The sequence below is a fragment of the Micropterus dolomieu genome, linkage group LG18, assembly GCF_021292245.1.
Source record: "Micropterus dolomieu isolate WLL.071019.BEF.003 ecotype Adirondacks linkage group LG18, ASM2129224v1, whole genome shotgun sequence".
Lineage (NCBI taxonomy): Eukaryota > Metazoa > Chordata > Actinopteri > Centrarchiformes > Centrarchidae > Micropterus > Micropterus dolomieu.
In genome coordinates this window covers 31,844,969-31,857,310 of record NC_060167.1, presented here as the reverse complement: position 1 = coordinate 31,857,310, position 12,342 = coordinate 31,844,969, and the positions used below count along the sequence as shown (strand labels likewise).

The window sequence follows — 12,342 nt, the reverse complement described above, 5'->3', positions numbered from 1 at the left end:
ATGGAGGCTGCCAGAGTGGCTATTTTTACTCATGGCATAGCTAATCAGGTCCCTTGTACCAGTTAACACAGAGCTGTACAATATGTATATGAAGACATTCAATACTATTTAATGAAACTTTTATATTTCATTCTTTCCGTTATTGTTTGTTTAAAACAGTATTTTACTGCTGGACACCTGAGCAAGTAAACCGGAAAGACTTATGTCTTGACTGAGTGTCCATTGTTAAAATGGGCATGTGTGAGATGAAATGGGAAAGTTTTGGCAAGATGTTTGGACTGACTGGTTTGGATATCTTAAACAGTGGAAATGAGGTGAATCCACAAAGGTTTTGGTGTTCATTTCAGTTCAGTTCAACTTCAGTAGATATTGCCGTCTTTAATATTCTATGATCTCTTCATTTATTTGTTATCAAATATGTTATATAATATATGTTATTATAACTTTTTAAGTCATTAATTATTTAATCCATATCCAATTTGACTAGTTGGTAGAAATAGAAATAAGTTTCAGCATGAATTGCCTCTCATTGTCCTCCATGGCCAGACCCTGCTAGGTGGTCCAAAATTATCCTTGGGCAATCCAGCTCTTTGGCCCCCTACAGCACAGTCACCTGTTCTGCACTGTTGGTGATCCCCTTGATGCCATTTTGTTGGCCACAACACCAGATCTGTATCACTTCATGGCCTATTTTCACATCATCGGGCTAAGTAGAATAATGCAACAATATTTTGGCCTCAAAGAAGCAGAAGTGTTTACAGAGGATTCATAATTTAAAGGGTTTATCCTGTGGGGAGCACAAATGTGAAAATTTCAGTTACATATCTGAAGAACAAAAGCTAGAGGAAGAGGTTGCCACAAACATTTGTGGCAACGTGGCCAGTAGTGGATGATGATCATTAGATGATGATCCATTACCGTTTGTGCATAGAGTCTAGGGTCAAATATTTTTAGTATTAGCCAACTCAGGAGTATATGTGAGTAAGACTGGTTAAGACCTATCTAGTCTTGATTTTATCAAAATTTGTACAGGATTGACATATATACACACACTCTTCTTGTCTTCTTTCCTCAGATTGCCTTTTCAGACTGTGTCCTATGAACAGATACTCGGCACAGAAACAATTCTGGAAGGCTGCAAAACCTGGAGGCAACAGCACCACTGACACAGTCCTCCTCACCAAACTCCATGCAAGTGCCCTCTTTATTTAGTGTGTCTGCTCTTTGACTTTTGTTAATGGTGAAAATAATGGATTAGTGAAATAAGGCTGCAGACTTGTATTTAAAAATATTTATTATATATAAATATAAAATGTGTATGTAGCATCATTCCTTCCAGAAATAGTATTTGTGAAAAATGACTGCCCTCTGACAGCTGCGTGTTGTCTTGAGCATCTCTGTTCCCTGATTTGTGTTTTAGCATGCTGCTGACCTGGAGAAGAAGCAGAATGAGTCTGAAAATCGCAAGCTGCTGGGGACAGTCATCCAGTATGGAAATGTTATTCAGGTGTGTTCAGGAACCTATGAGATAAGGTGCTTTGGTGAATAGAACTGCAGCACCATGTATGACACTGTGCTTAAAACAGAATTCTAGTCAATATCAAGCAGAGTGTTTTAAATAATTGCTACAGCACAAAGGCGTGTTATAAAGTTGCCTGTTGTAATGTCTTATCTTTCTTTGCTCATTGCCCAGGAATGGTTTGCACATAGATATGAGATATTCTGAAACCAAGAATGGACATGCATTCCTCCTCTGTGATGTACACAAGGGAGACGGTTCATACAGTGTAGGATGTCCTAGTTGCAATGAACTGTCATTCCAGTAATAAAGTGGGACAATGGGAAATAATTACCAGCTAAGACGGCGTGTTTATGTGTGTGTGTTTCATCACGGCAAAATGTGGTGCAGGAGACACCTGCTGCAATGGGAACTTCCACAGAGAAGTTTTGAGACATTTGCCGTTGGTGTTTATATCGTATGTCAAAATGAAGGCCGAGTTCGAAGAAGGGTGTCGTCTGAGCAAGGGCGCCAGAAGTAGCGGGGTAGGAAGTAGGTAGGAAAGGGGCCATTAGTCCCTCCACTTTACGCCCCTGGCCCACAACTGATCATTTATCTCTTGCCAGTAATGACACATTCTATATTCACGACTAGCCGTGTTTAACGTTGTACATTACTTGTATCAAACATGGGAATATTTTAGCAGAACACATTGTTAGTGTTAAAACTAACATAGGTTAAAGCTCACCATCTCACAATCACACATCATATATTATTCCAAATGAGGTGCAGACTCGCTGGTACTACCATGTATCATGCTGTAGGATTAAGTTTAGTAAAGTTGGCTGTGGTTCCCAAAAATATGTGGAGCATATAATTCCAGTGTAATTGGTGATAGATTCTTTTTGACAGGTCTGGGAACAGTTGATTAAATATGTGAACCAGCAGAGGTCATAAGAAGCACTTAAAGATATGAGATTTCAAGTACTTAAATCATTTTGAGAAAAAATAAGGACGCCAAACGGTTCCAGAGACGCCTATTTTCAGTGTTCCATTGGGTCCAGTTGTGCCAGTTCATAGTAGCTATGTGTCTTGCAGCCATGTAATGCTGTCTCTTGTTTGGCCAACAGTTGCTGCATTTGAAAAGCAATAAATACCTGACAGTGAACAAGCGCCTTCCTGCACTGTTGGAGAAGAATGCCATGAGAGTGACTCTGGACTCAGCGGGAAATGAGGGATCCTGGTTCTACATCCAGCCCTTCTACAAGTTGCGGTCCCTGGGAGACAGTGTGGGTAGAGTGGGATGTGGGATTTCAAGTTAATTATGCTCAGTAGCAGAAATTTAGGATGTATTTTTAGACTTTTCAGAAGGTTTGAAAACAGAAGTCAGATGGAGTTACATTTAGCTTGTGTTTATAAAACAGTGAATTCAAAATATAAGACAACTAGCCCAATGTGAGCACCAGTTCAGGCTGCAGTTTGCCCTTCCTTTTATTTCATTATGCTCTACTTTCCAAGCAACTACAAACTGACATTTATCTATGTTTGTGAGTTGTTTTTGGTAGTTGGACAGGACACAGAGTATTCTCAGCATCAACAAAACATTCTGCTGTTTGCTTTTGAGACAGGACTGAGAAGTGCTTTTTCAGACGCTTCAGCTTTCATGACAATTTCATTACCTGCCCAACAAGTTAAAGTTAAAGACAATGTTAACCCCTCCAGTCATGACTGGTTATCTACACTTCCCATGCGTAATAGTTCTGGAAAGCCCTTAATGATGTTTTAGCACCATGATGGTGCGCTGGATCAATTACATAGATAATGTTGGACACCTAACTCTTTAGGTTGAAGACAGTATTATATAGACATATGTTACTGATCATTAGACCAGTTAGACCATTGATGTTTGCTGCCTATGCCTACAGATAATCTAATATCAGGGCCAGTGCTACACCTTTCTGTCTGATCAATTCCTTTCACACACATTATGGTCCACGACTCCCCCCAGTGCTTATCTGGAGACTAGCATGATCCATGTAACCGGATCTCCCATACGTACGTGTTATGTTCACCTTGTTAAGAAAGAGAATTGCAGTGTTGAAGAATGATGGCTAATATCTTGGGACGTGACATACTTATGGTTTGGAATTTAAATAGAGTGCTAATTCCCACACAGTGGCCCTCAGATCAGCAGTATTTCATCTTGTTTAAAGATTCACTGAATGAGTATTTAAAAGATGCTTACATTCCAGTTGATATTGCACTCTGGTATCACTTCTTGTTTCTGAGTAACACATTCATTATGATTGAATTTATCTAAACCAGATGCTCCTTTAAATGCGGTATGTTCTGTATTCATATTGCTCCTGCAGGTGGTGATAGGAGATAAAGTGGTCCTTAACCCTGTGAATGCAGGACAGCCTCTACATGCCAGCAGCCACCAGCTAGTTGACAACCCAGGATGCAATGAGGTACATGAACTCAGTAAATAAGACATAAGATGGATTCCATATTTAGTCATTGAAGTGGAATAAGAGGAAACTCTAGCTTATAGGCCTGCATTATACAACAAGACATGTTCCAAGCTTTAGATTTCTGTAGTTTGCTCACACACTTCTCTCCTTTGTGTTTCAGGTTAATTCTGTAAATTGCAACACTAGCTGGAAAGTTGTTTTATTCATGAAATGGAGTGACAACAAGGAAACAATACTTAAAGGGGTAGGTATACTCACATTCTGTATGACATCAATTTATATTTGTAAAAACGCACCTTCCTTAATTGGCTACAAAGAATATTATACATATTATGAAAAATAAAAACAACATTAAAATCAGATGATCAAAATGATCAGTTTTTGATCAGTAACATGTGCATGTATGTGTGTGTGTGTGTGTGTGTCTTTGTGTGTGATGGCAGGGGGATGTAGTCCGGTTGTTCCATGCAGAGCAGGAGAAGTTCCTCACTTGTGACGACCACAGGAAGAACCAGTATGTTTTTCTTAGAACAACCGGCAGGCAGTCTGCCACTTCCGCTACCAGCAGCAAAGCTCTGTGGGAAGTAGAGGTTAGCACGGCATGTTCTCCGCATAAAAGCTAATTCAGTTAATGGTGTTTGGCTGTCCTTGTCCTTTATTAACTGGATATCTAAATGTCTGGTATTAAGAGCACAGTGCCCTAACTGTGGAGAGAAAGCATACTGTTTTTTTAATATTACTTTAGTGCAACAGAAATAATCAAACCAAGAGAAACAAAATAATCCAGCTTTTTACCAGTTTGACATAAGATGTTTATTTATGTCTTCTTTTACATGTCTTTTTCCATTGCCATTGCCAGGTGGTCCACCATGACCCATGTAGGGGAGGTGCAGGCTACTGGAACAGCCTGTTTAGGTTTAAACACTTGGCCACAGGTTGTTATTTGGCTGCTGAGATGGGTGAGGTGTGTGTCAACTTCTTTTCCTTTTTATCTCAAACTGTTAAAATGTCATACCCATGCACACTGTTTGCCTTTCTTACAGTATGTTTCTGACATAATAGCATTAAGTCCAGTTTTAACCAGCAAAGACATATGTGTGTAGACAGACAGGTAAATTGGACGCCTTGTGCATTGACTGCAATTTGAAATGAATGATGCTGAGGAGGATATTTGACACGTTTCCCAGGTGAATGCAGACTTTGAGGAGGAGAGTGCTGAGCAGCGGTCTGCGGTAAGACTTGATCTCTTCTCCCGTATGTGCATAGCAACATCACGGTGGTTGCCCCACCGCTATTGATCTAATCTGTTCAATTCTGTGCTGGGTCTTTGCTTTCTGCTCTAGGTGGTGGACTTTACACCCTTTAATTTCCAGGTACTGTGATATAATCTTTACTTGGCTGCAGCAGCCTAGTACAAAAATCATTGTCATGACTGTCAGTACTGTCTTTGCTGCTTTGTTGTTAGCAGCAGTAGCAGTATATCACCACAGAGTGTCACCATGCTGTTCTCTCAGCTGATGTATGTCTCCCTGAAAATCCCCATTAGGTGGCAGTGTTGTACAAGCCATACTGATCCTAACAGGGATGTTCTATTTACCTGTAGCTCTTTATTATGTGCCAACAAGGCCCAATCTGTAGTGATGACTTTTATTTCATTAATGTGCACTAAGTCCGTCAAGATTTAGAGCTAATCAGCTTTCAATGGCGACTAGTAGGTTAAAGTGAAAACATGCATACTCCTTGGCATCATGTTTGAGGGTCGATAGCATATTTTATCAGTGGCAGTAACTTCCCTGCAGTTTGTAGCCAGTGCTTTACTCCCTCTCACTGCATGTTCTCTTGCTTTAGCTGGATGCAGATAATGAAGCTTTACGAGGTCGTCTGCGAGCTCCACAGGAGAAGATCATGTACACTTTGGTGCCAGTTCCCGACGGCATGGACATCTCCTCCATCTTTGAGCTTGACCCTACCACTCTGAGAGGCGGGGACTCCATGGTACCCAGGTATAATAATACAGCACACCAACAGAACAAACATACAAAACTTCTTCTTGATTGCCTAGATTCATTTAAAATGTACTGTTAGTCGACGAGGTACAAGGTTGTTTATTAGTTATTATACAGCTTATATAAGGCTGCATAACAAAATAAAATTTGTAGTTCCTTCATGCTACACACACAAAATATAAGCAAGTGTAGGACAAGGACCCTTTTTGTTAGGTATGGTCTGTTTTGTGCCAGCTTACCAGCTGTTTGTTCTGGTTACTTCTTGACGTGACATTCAAATGAGAGATTGTTGCCCATTCTTCTGTGTTTGGTTGGATCACAGATAGCAGGAGGAGACACTGTTAGGAAGAGTGTCACATCTGTGCGGTGTTTTATTTATTTTTTCTGGTTTTTATTTTGCAGAGGTCAGAGACCAGAAAAGTTGATTTACTTCTGTGGGTTTTCATAGAGTACATTTTTGGCTTCTGTGCCGACTTTTCCAGTGTGTGTGTGTGCTGTGTGTGTCTGTGTGAATTTTAATGTACTAGTCACTATTAGATGGCAGACAGAAAGTCCCAGCATGGAATGAAACAGGAAACCATTGTAATCAGGCTGACAGTGGGCAGACAGTGGGTAGAAGGAAAAAAAACTAAATTTCTAAATGCCATGCAAGATACTTGTTGTGTGTCGGAGTTAAAGCCACAAACTAGATACTGCATAAACACTGCATATGCCTTCACACACACACACACATCATATGGCAGAGCAGTGTTTTATCCCTGTCACAAACAACACATCAGATAAAAACAGAGGTTCCATTGTGTCACATCATCAGGTGTGTGCATGCGTGCTGCGGGCTACTGCTGCTAGAACCTCCCATTCCTACCTGAAATAACCCTGTCCCTGAAACTTTAGCCTGGCGACTAATTAATGCCAGGGAGAAGCGGTAAACAAAGGTAAGCCTGTTAGCTTCAGAAGGCGGTTACATAATGCCTGCCAAAAATATGGTTACAGGCTGCTGTCACTAAAGGCTGACAAACCACACACACACACATCCCCCCCCCCAAACCTTATATTGTACAGGCCACTACTGGCTAATCTATAATGCCTCACACATGGCTGAGGAAGCTATTTTAAGCAGTCTCTTCCCTACCATCGAAGTTTGTTTACATGTGTTGCTCACTTGTTACAAGGATAACAAGTGAGCAACACATGTAGGAGTAGCAAGAAACTTAAATACCAATATACTGATTTACTACTTTATTAGATGCGCCTCTCTAATGCAATATGCAATCCTATGTTTGTGATGCTTCGAAAGTTCCGATTCTGGTTGGCACATTGATTTTATAATCATGTTATCATCATTTATGAGGCCTTAGAAAATAGTGTTGGAGTGTTGGACTGTGTAATACTATTCTGCCCCTTGTATGTGAATAGTCATCATGTTCTATTTGAAGTACTTGTGGAGAAAAATACAGCAAATCAAGTGAAGGTTAAAAACTTGGTAACTAGTGTCTATTTATACCACTAGGTGGAGACAAATGGACATCATATTTTTTCTGTCAACTCTTACTATATGTCTTTGTGGTACTCTCAGACTACACTACACAGTCCTGTACCGGCAGACCTTTGAGACACACACTCACACACATGCCCAGTAGCAGAGATACAGTGGTGTATAAAATTGTTTGCCCCCTTCCTGATTTCTTTTTTTTTTTTTTTTGCATGTTTGTCACACTGAAATGTGTCAGATCAAACAAATTGAAATATTAGACAAAGATAACAGTTTTTAAATGAAGGTTTTTATTATTAAGAAGAAAATCCAAACCTAGATGGCCCTACATGGTTATCTCCAGATTAACTGTAAATCGGCCACGGTGCACTCTTCTGTACCTGGTAAAAAAGGGTCAAGTAGCTGCCGGGTATGATGTCTGTCAGTACATACAGCAGCGACACACCCCAATGAGCATCATGGAGAACAACAAAGCTAACACTAGCTGAGCTAGCACTGCAGTAAAGTTCCACAGAAGCAACATGAAAAATAAGTCTCTGGCATCCAACCTACTACTCCCATTGTTTAGTTGGCTTCCAGTAAGGCTTAACTTTCACACAGTTTCTCTTGACTGTCCCTCAGTGTTGCAACATTAATCCAACATTGTCCCAGCCAGTGGGAGATGTCACGTTAGCTGTGCAAAATGCTGACTAGCTACTGCGAGTAAATGTTTAATTTACTCGCCTCCAAACTAACTGACATTGACCATGGTAAAGAATCAGCACAAATTGCTGCATCGGCCCCCATCCTCAGCGGGCAGAAGAGCTGAGTGGATAAGGTTTATTTTTGATGGCATCGTGTGTGTGCATTTTACTCTGGACTGCTTTCTTAAGAAGTTCTCTGTTAGGTTGTTGTGAAAACGGGAGTTTTTTGACTTCCTGTGTTGTAAGTCTTATAGTCTATTAAACCATACAAGAAACAGAGTAAGAATCAGGAACACGTTTGTTAAGTCAAATGTATTTGAATATTTTTATTCACGATCAGTATTATTTCTAACGCAATAAAGCCTATCACTCAAAAATAAAATACACCAGGTCTGCCTATGTCCCTCCCGCCCCCGAGAATAAAGGAATAAAAAGCACCTTTATCCTTATGAAAGTAATACCAGCAATTTTCCAATGAGAGTTTGGTCGAACAAGAGCTTATTGACCAACCAATCGACCGACTGACCAGAAAGAGTCAGCGCCACTTCCTAATGAACCTGTTAAACCTTAAACTCATCTTCTGATTAGTTCCCCACAAACACAGGTCTAAATGACACTAAAGCAATGCTCTGATAAGAAAAATCAGTGTCTCGTTAAAGGGCAGTGTAGATTCTTGTTCACCTTGGTCAAGATATGTCCAGTAGTCTTTAGCAGGTTCAGCCCCTAAAGGACACTTTAATAGGACTAGTGGCTGTTGGCCATTCAGGTTGTTGTAGTGGTCCAACATGTAACTTCTCCATAACTGGTCAGATGTTTGAAGCACAATGACACCTCGTTCTGTGCCTGGGTTTTTTTCATCTCACACAATTTCCTCCGTTACTTCTAGGAGCTCCTATGTGAGGCTAAGACACTTGTGCACCAACACGTGGGTTCACAGCACCAACAACCCCATTGACAAAGAGGAGGAGAAACCTGTTATGCTACGGGTGAGTAGCTGATGGCTAGGTCAAGAGGTATGGAACTGCTGAGGTTTTCTGAACAAACATGAAAAACATTTTATTTTTTTCAGATTGGAACGTCAGCAGTAAAAGAGGACAAGGAAGCTTTTGCTATTGTTCCGGTGCCGCCAGCAGAAGTGCGTGATTTAGACTTTGCCAATGATGCAAGTAAAGTGTTGGCGTCCATTGCAGGGAAGCTTGAAAAGGGCACCATTACACAAAATGAAAGAAGGTATGTAGGGAAAAATATTAACTTTAATTTAATTGCTACATTATTATGTGTTAAAAGATGTATATATTTGTAAATTTCCAATAGAAGGAAAACTGGATATCACTGTTGAATTTCTCAAATAAATTCTGTTTTTAAATCAGTCTGTAATGGTTTTTTGTTTGTGCTTGACATGCACACCTACATATGTACACTCTTCAGGTTTGTGACCAAGCTCCTGGAAGATCTAGTGTTCTTTGTTGTGGACATCCCCAACAGCGGGCAGGATGTTTTGGAGATAATGGTTAACAAACCTAACAGAGAAAGACAGAAACTCATGAGAGAGCAAAATATCCTGAAGCAGGTTGGTCTTAAACCTCAGAGACTGTAACTGCACTGATAGAAAGTATGTGATTATCTTCATTTTTGGGTATTAAAATTCCCCATTTCCATTTTAGATTTTCAAACTTCTCCAAGCCCCTTTCACAGACAGTGGTGACGGTCCTATGCTGCGACTGGAGGAGCTTGGAGACCAGCGGCATGCTCCTTTTAGACATATTTGCAGGCTTTGCTACAGGGTGTTACGCCATTCTCAGCAGGATTACAGGAAGAACCAGGTAGGTGGACATGAAAACTCCACTGTGACCCCTGATACTATGGCCTTTGTTCTTTGCAGTAATCATCACCTCTTTTTTACAGGAGTACATAGCCAAACAGTTCCGCTTCATGCAGAAGCAGATAGGATATGATGTGCTGGCAGAAGACACGATAACGGCTCTGCTCCACAATAACCGGAAGCTGCTAGAGAAACATATCACTGCTGCTGAGATAGACACATTTGTCACTCTAGTGAGGAAGAACCGGGAGCCGAGGTGAGGCTTACAGGAAGGGACAATATCTGGAAGATAAACCTTCATAGAACAAGGGGGCACTTTGGGTCAGATTTGTTTGTAAAAAAGCTCCTAAGGAATGTATTATATGTAAAAGTATGGAAATGTGAGCAGAGATATACAAGTGGAACTGCTTGTGCATGTCCTTGGCAGGTAATTTGCTGACAGTCCGGTCAAATGTCAGTAATGATATGTGAATGAGGCTGATCCTGAAGTTTGGACAAAGTGGGCCCTCACAACTATTATATAAACAGTACTGAAAGAGTGGGAGGAAAACAAGTTGTTAGTATTTTCCGGTACTAATTTTCCAGTCTGTAATATAATCTGAAACCATGCAAATCTCTTAACTCCCCCAGTGGCTATGGAAAAATAAAATTAAAATATTGTAATCTGTACCCAGGTTTCTGGACTACCTCTCAGACCTCTGTGTGTCCATGCATAAGTCCATCCCTGTGACACAGGAGCTGATCTGCAATGCAGTACTGGACCCTACCAATGCTGATATCCTCATCGAAACCAAGTTAGCTTTGCATGTTTCTTAATTATTAGATTTTTTAGCAAAACTGAAAAAGAGCACATTATAAATAAAATGTATGCTGTTCACCAGATTGGTCCTGTCGAGGTTTGAGATTGAGATAACGACAAATGGAGAGAACCCCATGGAGGCCGAGGATGAAGAGGAGGTCTGGCTGTTCTGGAAAGACAACTGTAAGGAGATCCGGAGTAAGAGCATCCGGGAGTTGGCCCAGGATGCAAAGGAGGGCCAGAAGGACGACCAGGATGTTGTCAGTTACTACAGGTGAGGTATCTTTACACATATGAAAACACATGCACTGTTGTAAAATCATATCAGAATGATTTTAATATTAATCTGAAGAGAGTTTTTGTCAAAGTAAGGTAATATAGTGCACATGAATCCAAAACCACCAGGTGAATGAAAAACCACATGACATGATGTCTGACCAAACATCATACAGGCATATAGTAAAATTCAAAGATATTGAATATGACAGTAACTACATTTTGAGATGACTAATAATTGCAAGCTCACATGATATTCCCTGGCAGGTGCCAGCTCAACCTCTTTGCCCGGATGTGTCTGGACCGTCAGTACCTGGCTATCAACAAGATCTCTGGTCAGCTGGATGTGGATTTGATCCTGCGCTGTATGTCTGATGAGGACCTGCCCTTTGACTTGCGGGCGTCTTTCTGCCGCCTGATGCTGCACATGCATGTGGACCGTGACCCCCAGGAGCAGGTCACACCTGTCAAATATGCCCGTCTTTGGTCTGAGATCCCTTCTCAGATTGCTATTGACGAGTGAGTTCATCTCCTGAATATTTTGATTGACTTGCATTGTCATTCCAAAGATGTCGCAGCATCTCTTAGATGTGATTCTACTCTAAATATCCAGCTATGACAACGATGGAACCACCAGAGATGAGATCAAAGAGCGGTTCTGCCTCACAATGGATTTTGTGGAGAACTACTTGAGAGAGGTGGTGTCACAGAACATCCCCTTCTCTGACAGGGAGAAAAACAAACTTACCTTTGAGGTAACGCCTTTTTGTGGATGGTATGAACAGATGAGAATTGACATTGGTTTATGTAAATTATAAGTCATGGCTTTCAATGTACTTGTCCATAGGTAGTCAACCTGGCAAGGAACCTCATATACTTTGGTTTCTACAACTTCAGTGACCTGCTTCGACTGACAAAGATCTTACTGAACATTTTAGACTGTGTCCATGTCAGCACAATTTACCCCATCAACAAGTTGGAAAAGGGAGAGGAAACCAAAGGTAAATCAGCTTTAATGTACATTAGTACCTTGGATGATCATGATGGTCATCATACAAAGAGAGTCAAGATTTTCAAAAGTCATTTTAGCTGTCCATTACTTTTGCTTAGTCTCAAATCTTTCTTGCAGGAACATTATTCCAGGACCGATTTATTCAATTACATACTGGTTAACTTCTCATTTTCACATGTGCAGATACAGTGCCCTGCAAGTAATTTAAAGATAACATGCACAATCACACCTAAATCTTCTTACATGAGTTTTAAAAAACAAAAGAATTAAATTTAGAAAT

At 40.6% G+C, this 12,342-nt stretch overlaps 1 protein-coding gene across 1 annotated transcript in view; it reads left to right on the top strand.

The window, feature by feature from the left end:
• itpr1b (inositol 1,4,5-trisphosphate receptor, type 1b) overlaps positions 1-12,342 on the top strand; it is an 82,626-nt gene that overhangs the window by 16,044 nt on the left and 54,240 nt on the right. Inside the window, exons 4-23 of the mRNA XM_046075708.1 lie at positions 1,076-1,191; positions 1,421-1,507; positions 2,629-2,787; positions 3,871-3,969; positions 4,133-4,216; positions 4,416-4,562; positions 4,832-4,936; positions 5,160-5,204; positions 5,316-5,345; positions 5,821-5,975; positions 9,040-9,139; positions 9,223-9,383; positions 9,582-9,723; positions 9,818-9,976; positions 10,059-10,231; positions 10,650-10,769; positions 10,857-11,048; positions 11,318-11,569; positions 11,664-11,805; positions 11,898-12,051. Coding sequence (XP_045931664.1) covers positions 1,076-1,191; positions 1,421-1,507; positions 2,629-2,787; positions 3,871-3,969; positions 4,133-4,216; positions 4,416-4,562; positions 4,832-4,936; positions 5,160-5,204; positions 5,316-5,345; positions 5,821-5,975; positions 9,040-9,139; positions 9,223-9,383; positions 9,582-9,723; positions 9,818-9,976; positions 10,059-10,231; positions 10,650-10,769; positions 10,857-11,048; positions 11,318-11,569; positions 11,664-11,805; positions 11,898-12,051 — 2,622 coding nt within the window. The remainder of the gene's footprint in view (positions 1-1,075; positions 1,192-1,420; positions 1,508-2,628; positions 2,788-3,870; positions 3,970-4,132; positions 4,217-4,415; positions 4,563-4,831; positions 4,937-5,159; positions 5,205-5,315; positions 5,346-5,820; positions 5,976-9,039; positions 9,140-9,222; positions 9,384-9,581; positions 9,724-9,817; positions 9,977-10,058; positions 10,232-10,649; positions 10,770-10,856; positions 11,049-11,317; positions 11,570-11,663; positions 11,806-11,897; positions 12,052-12,342) is intronic.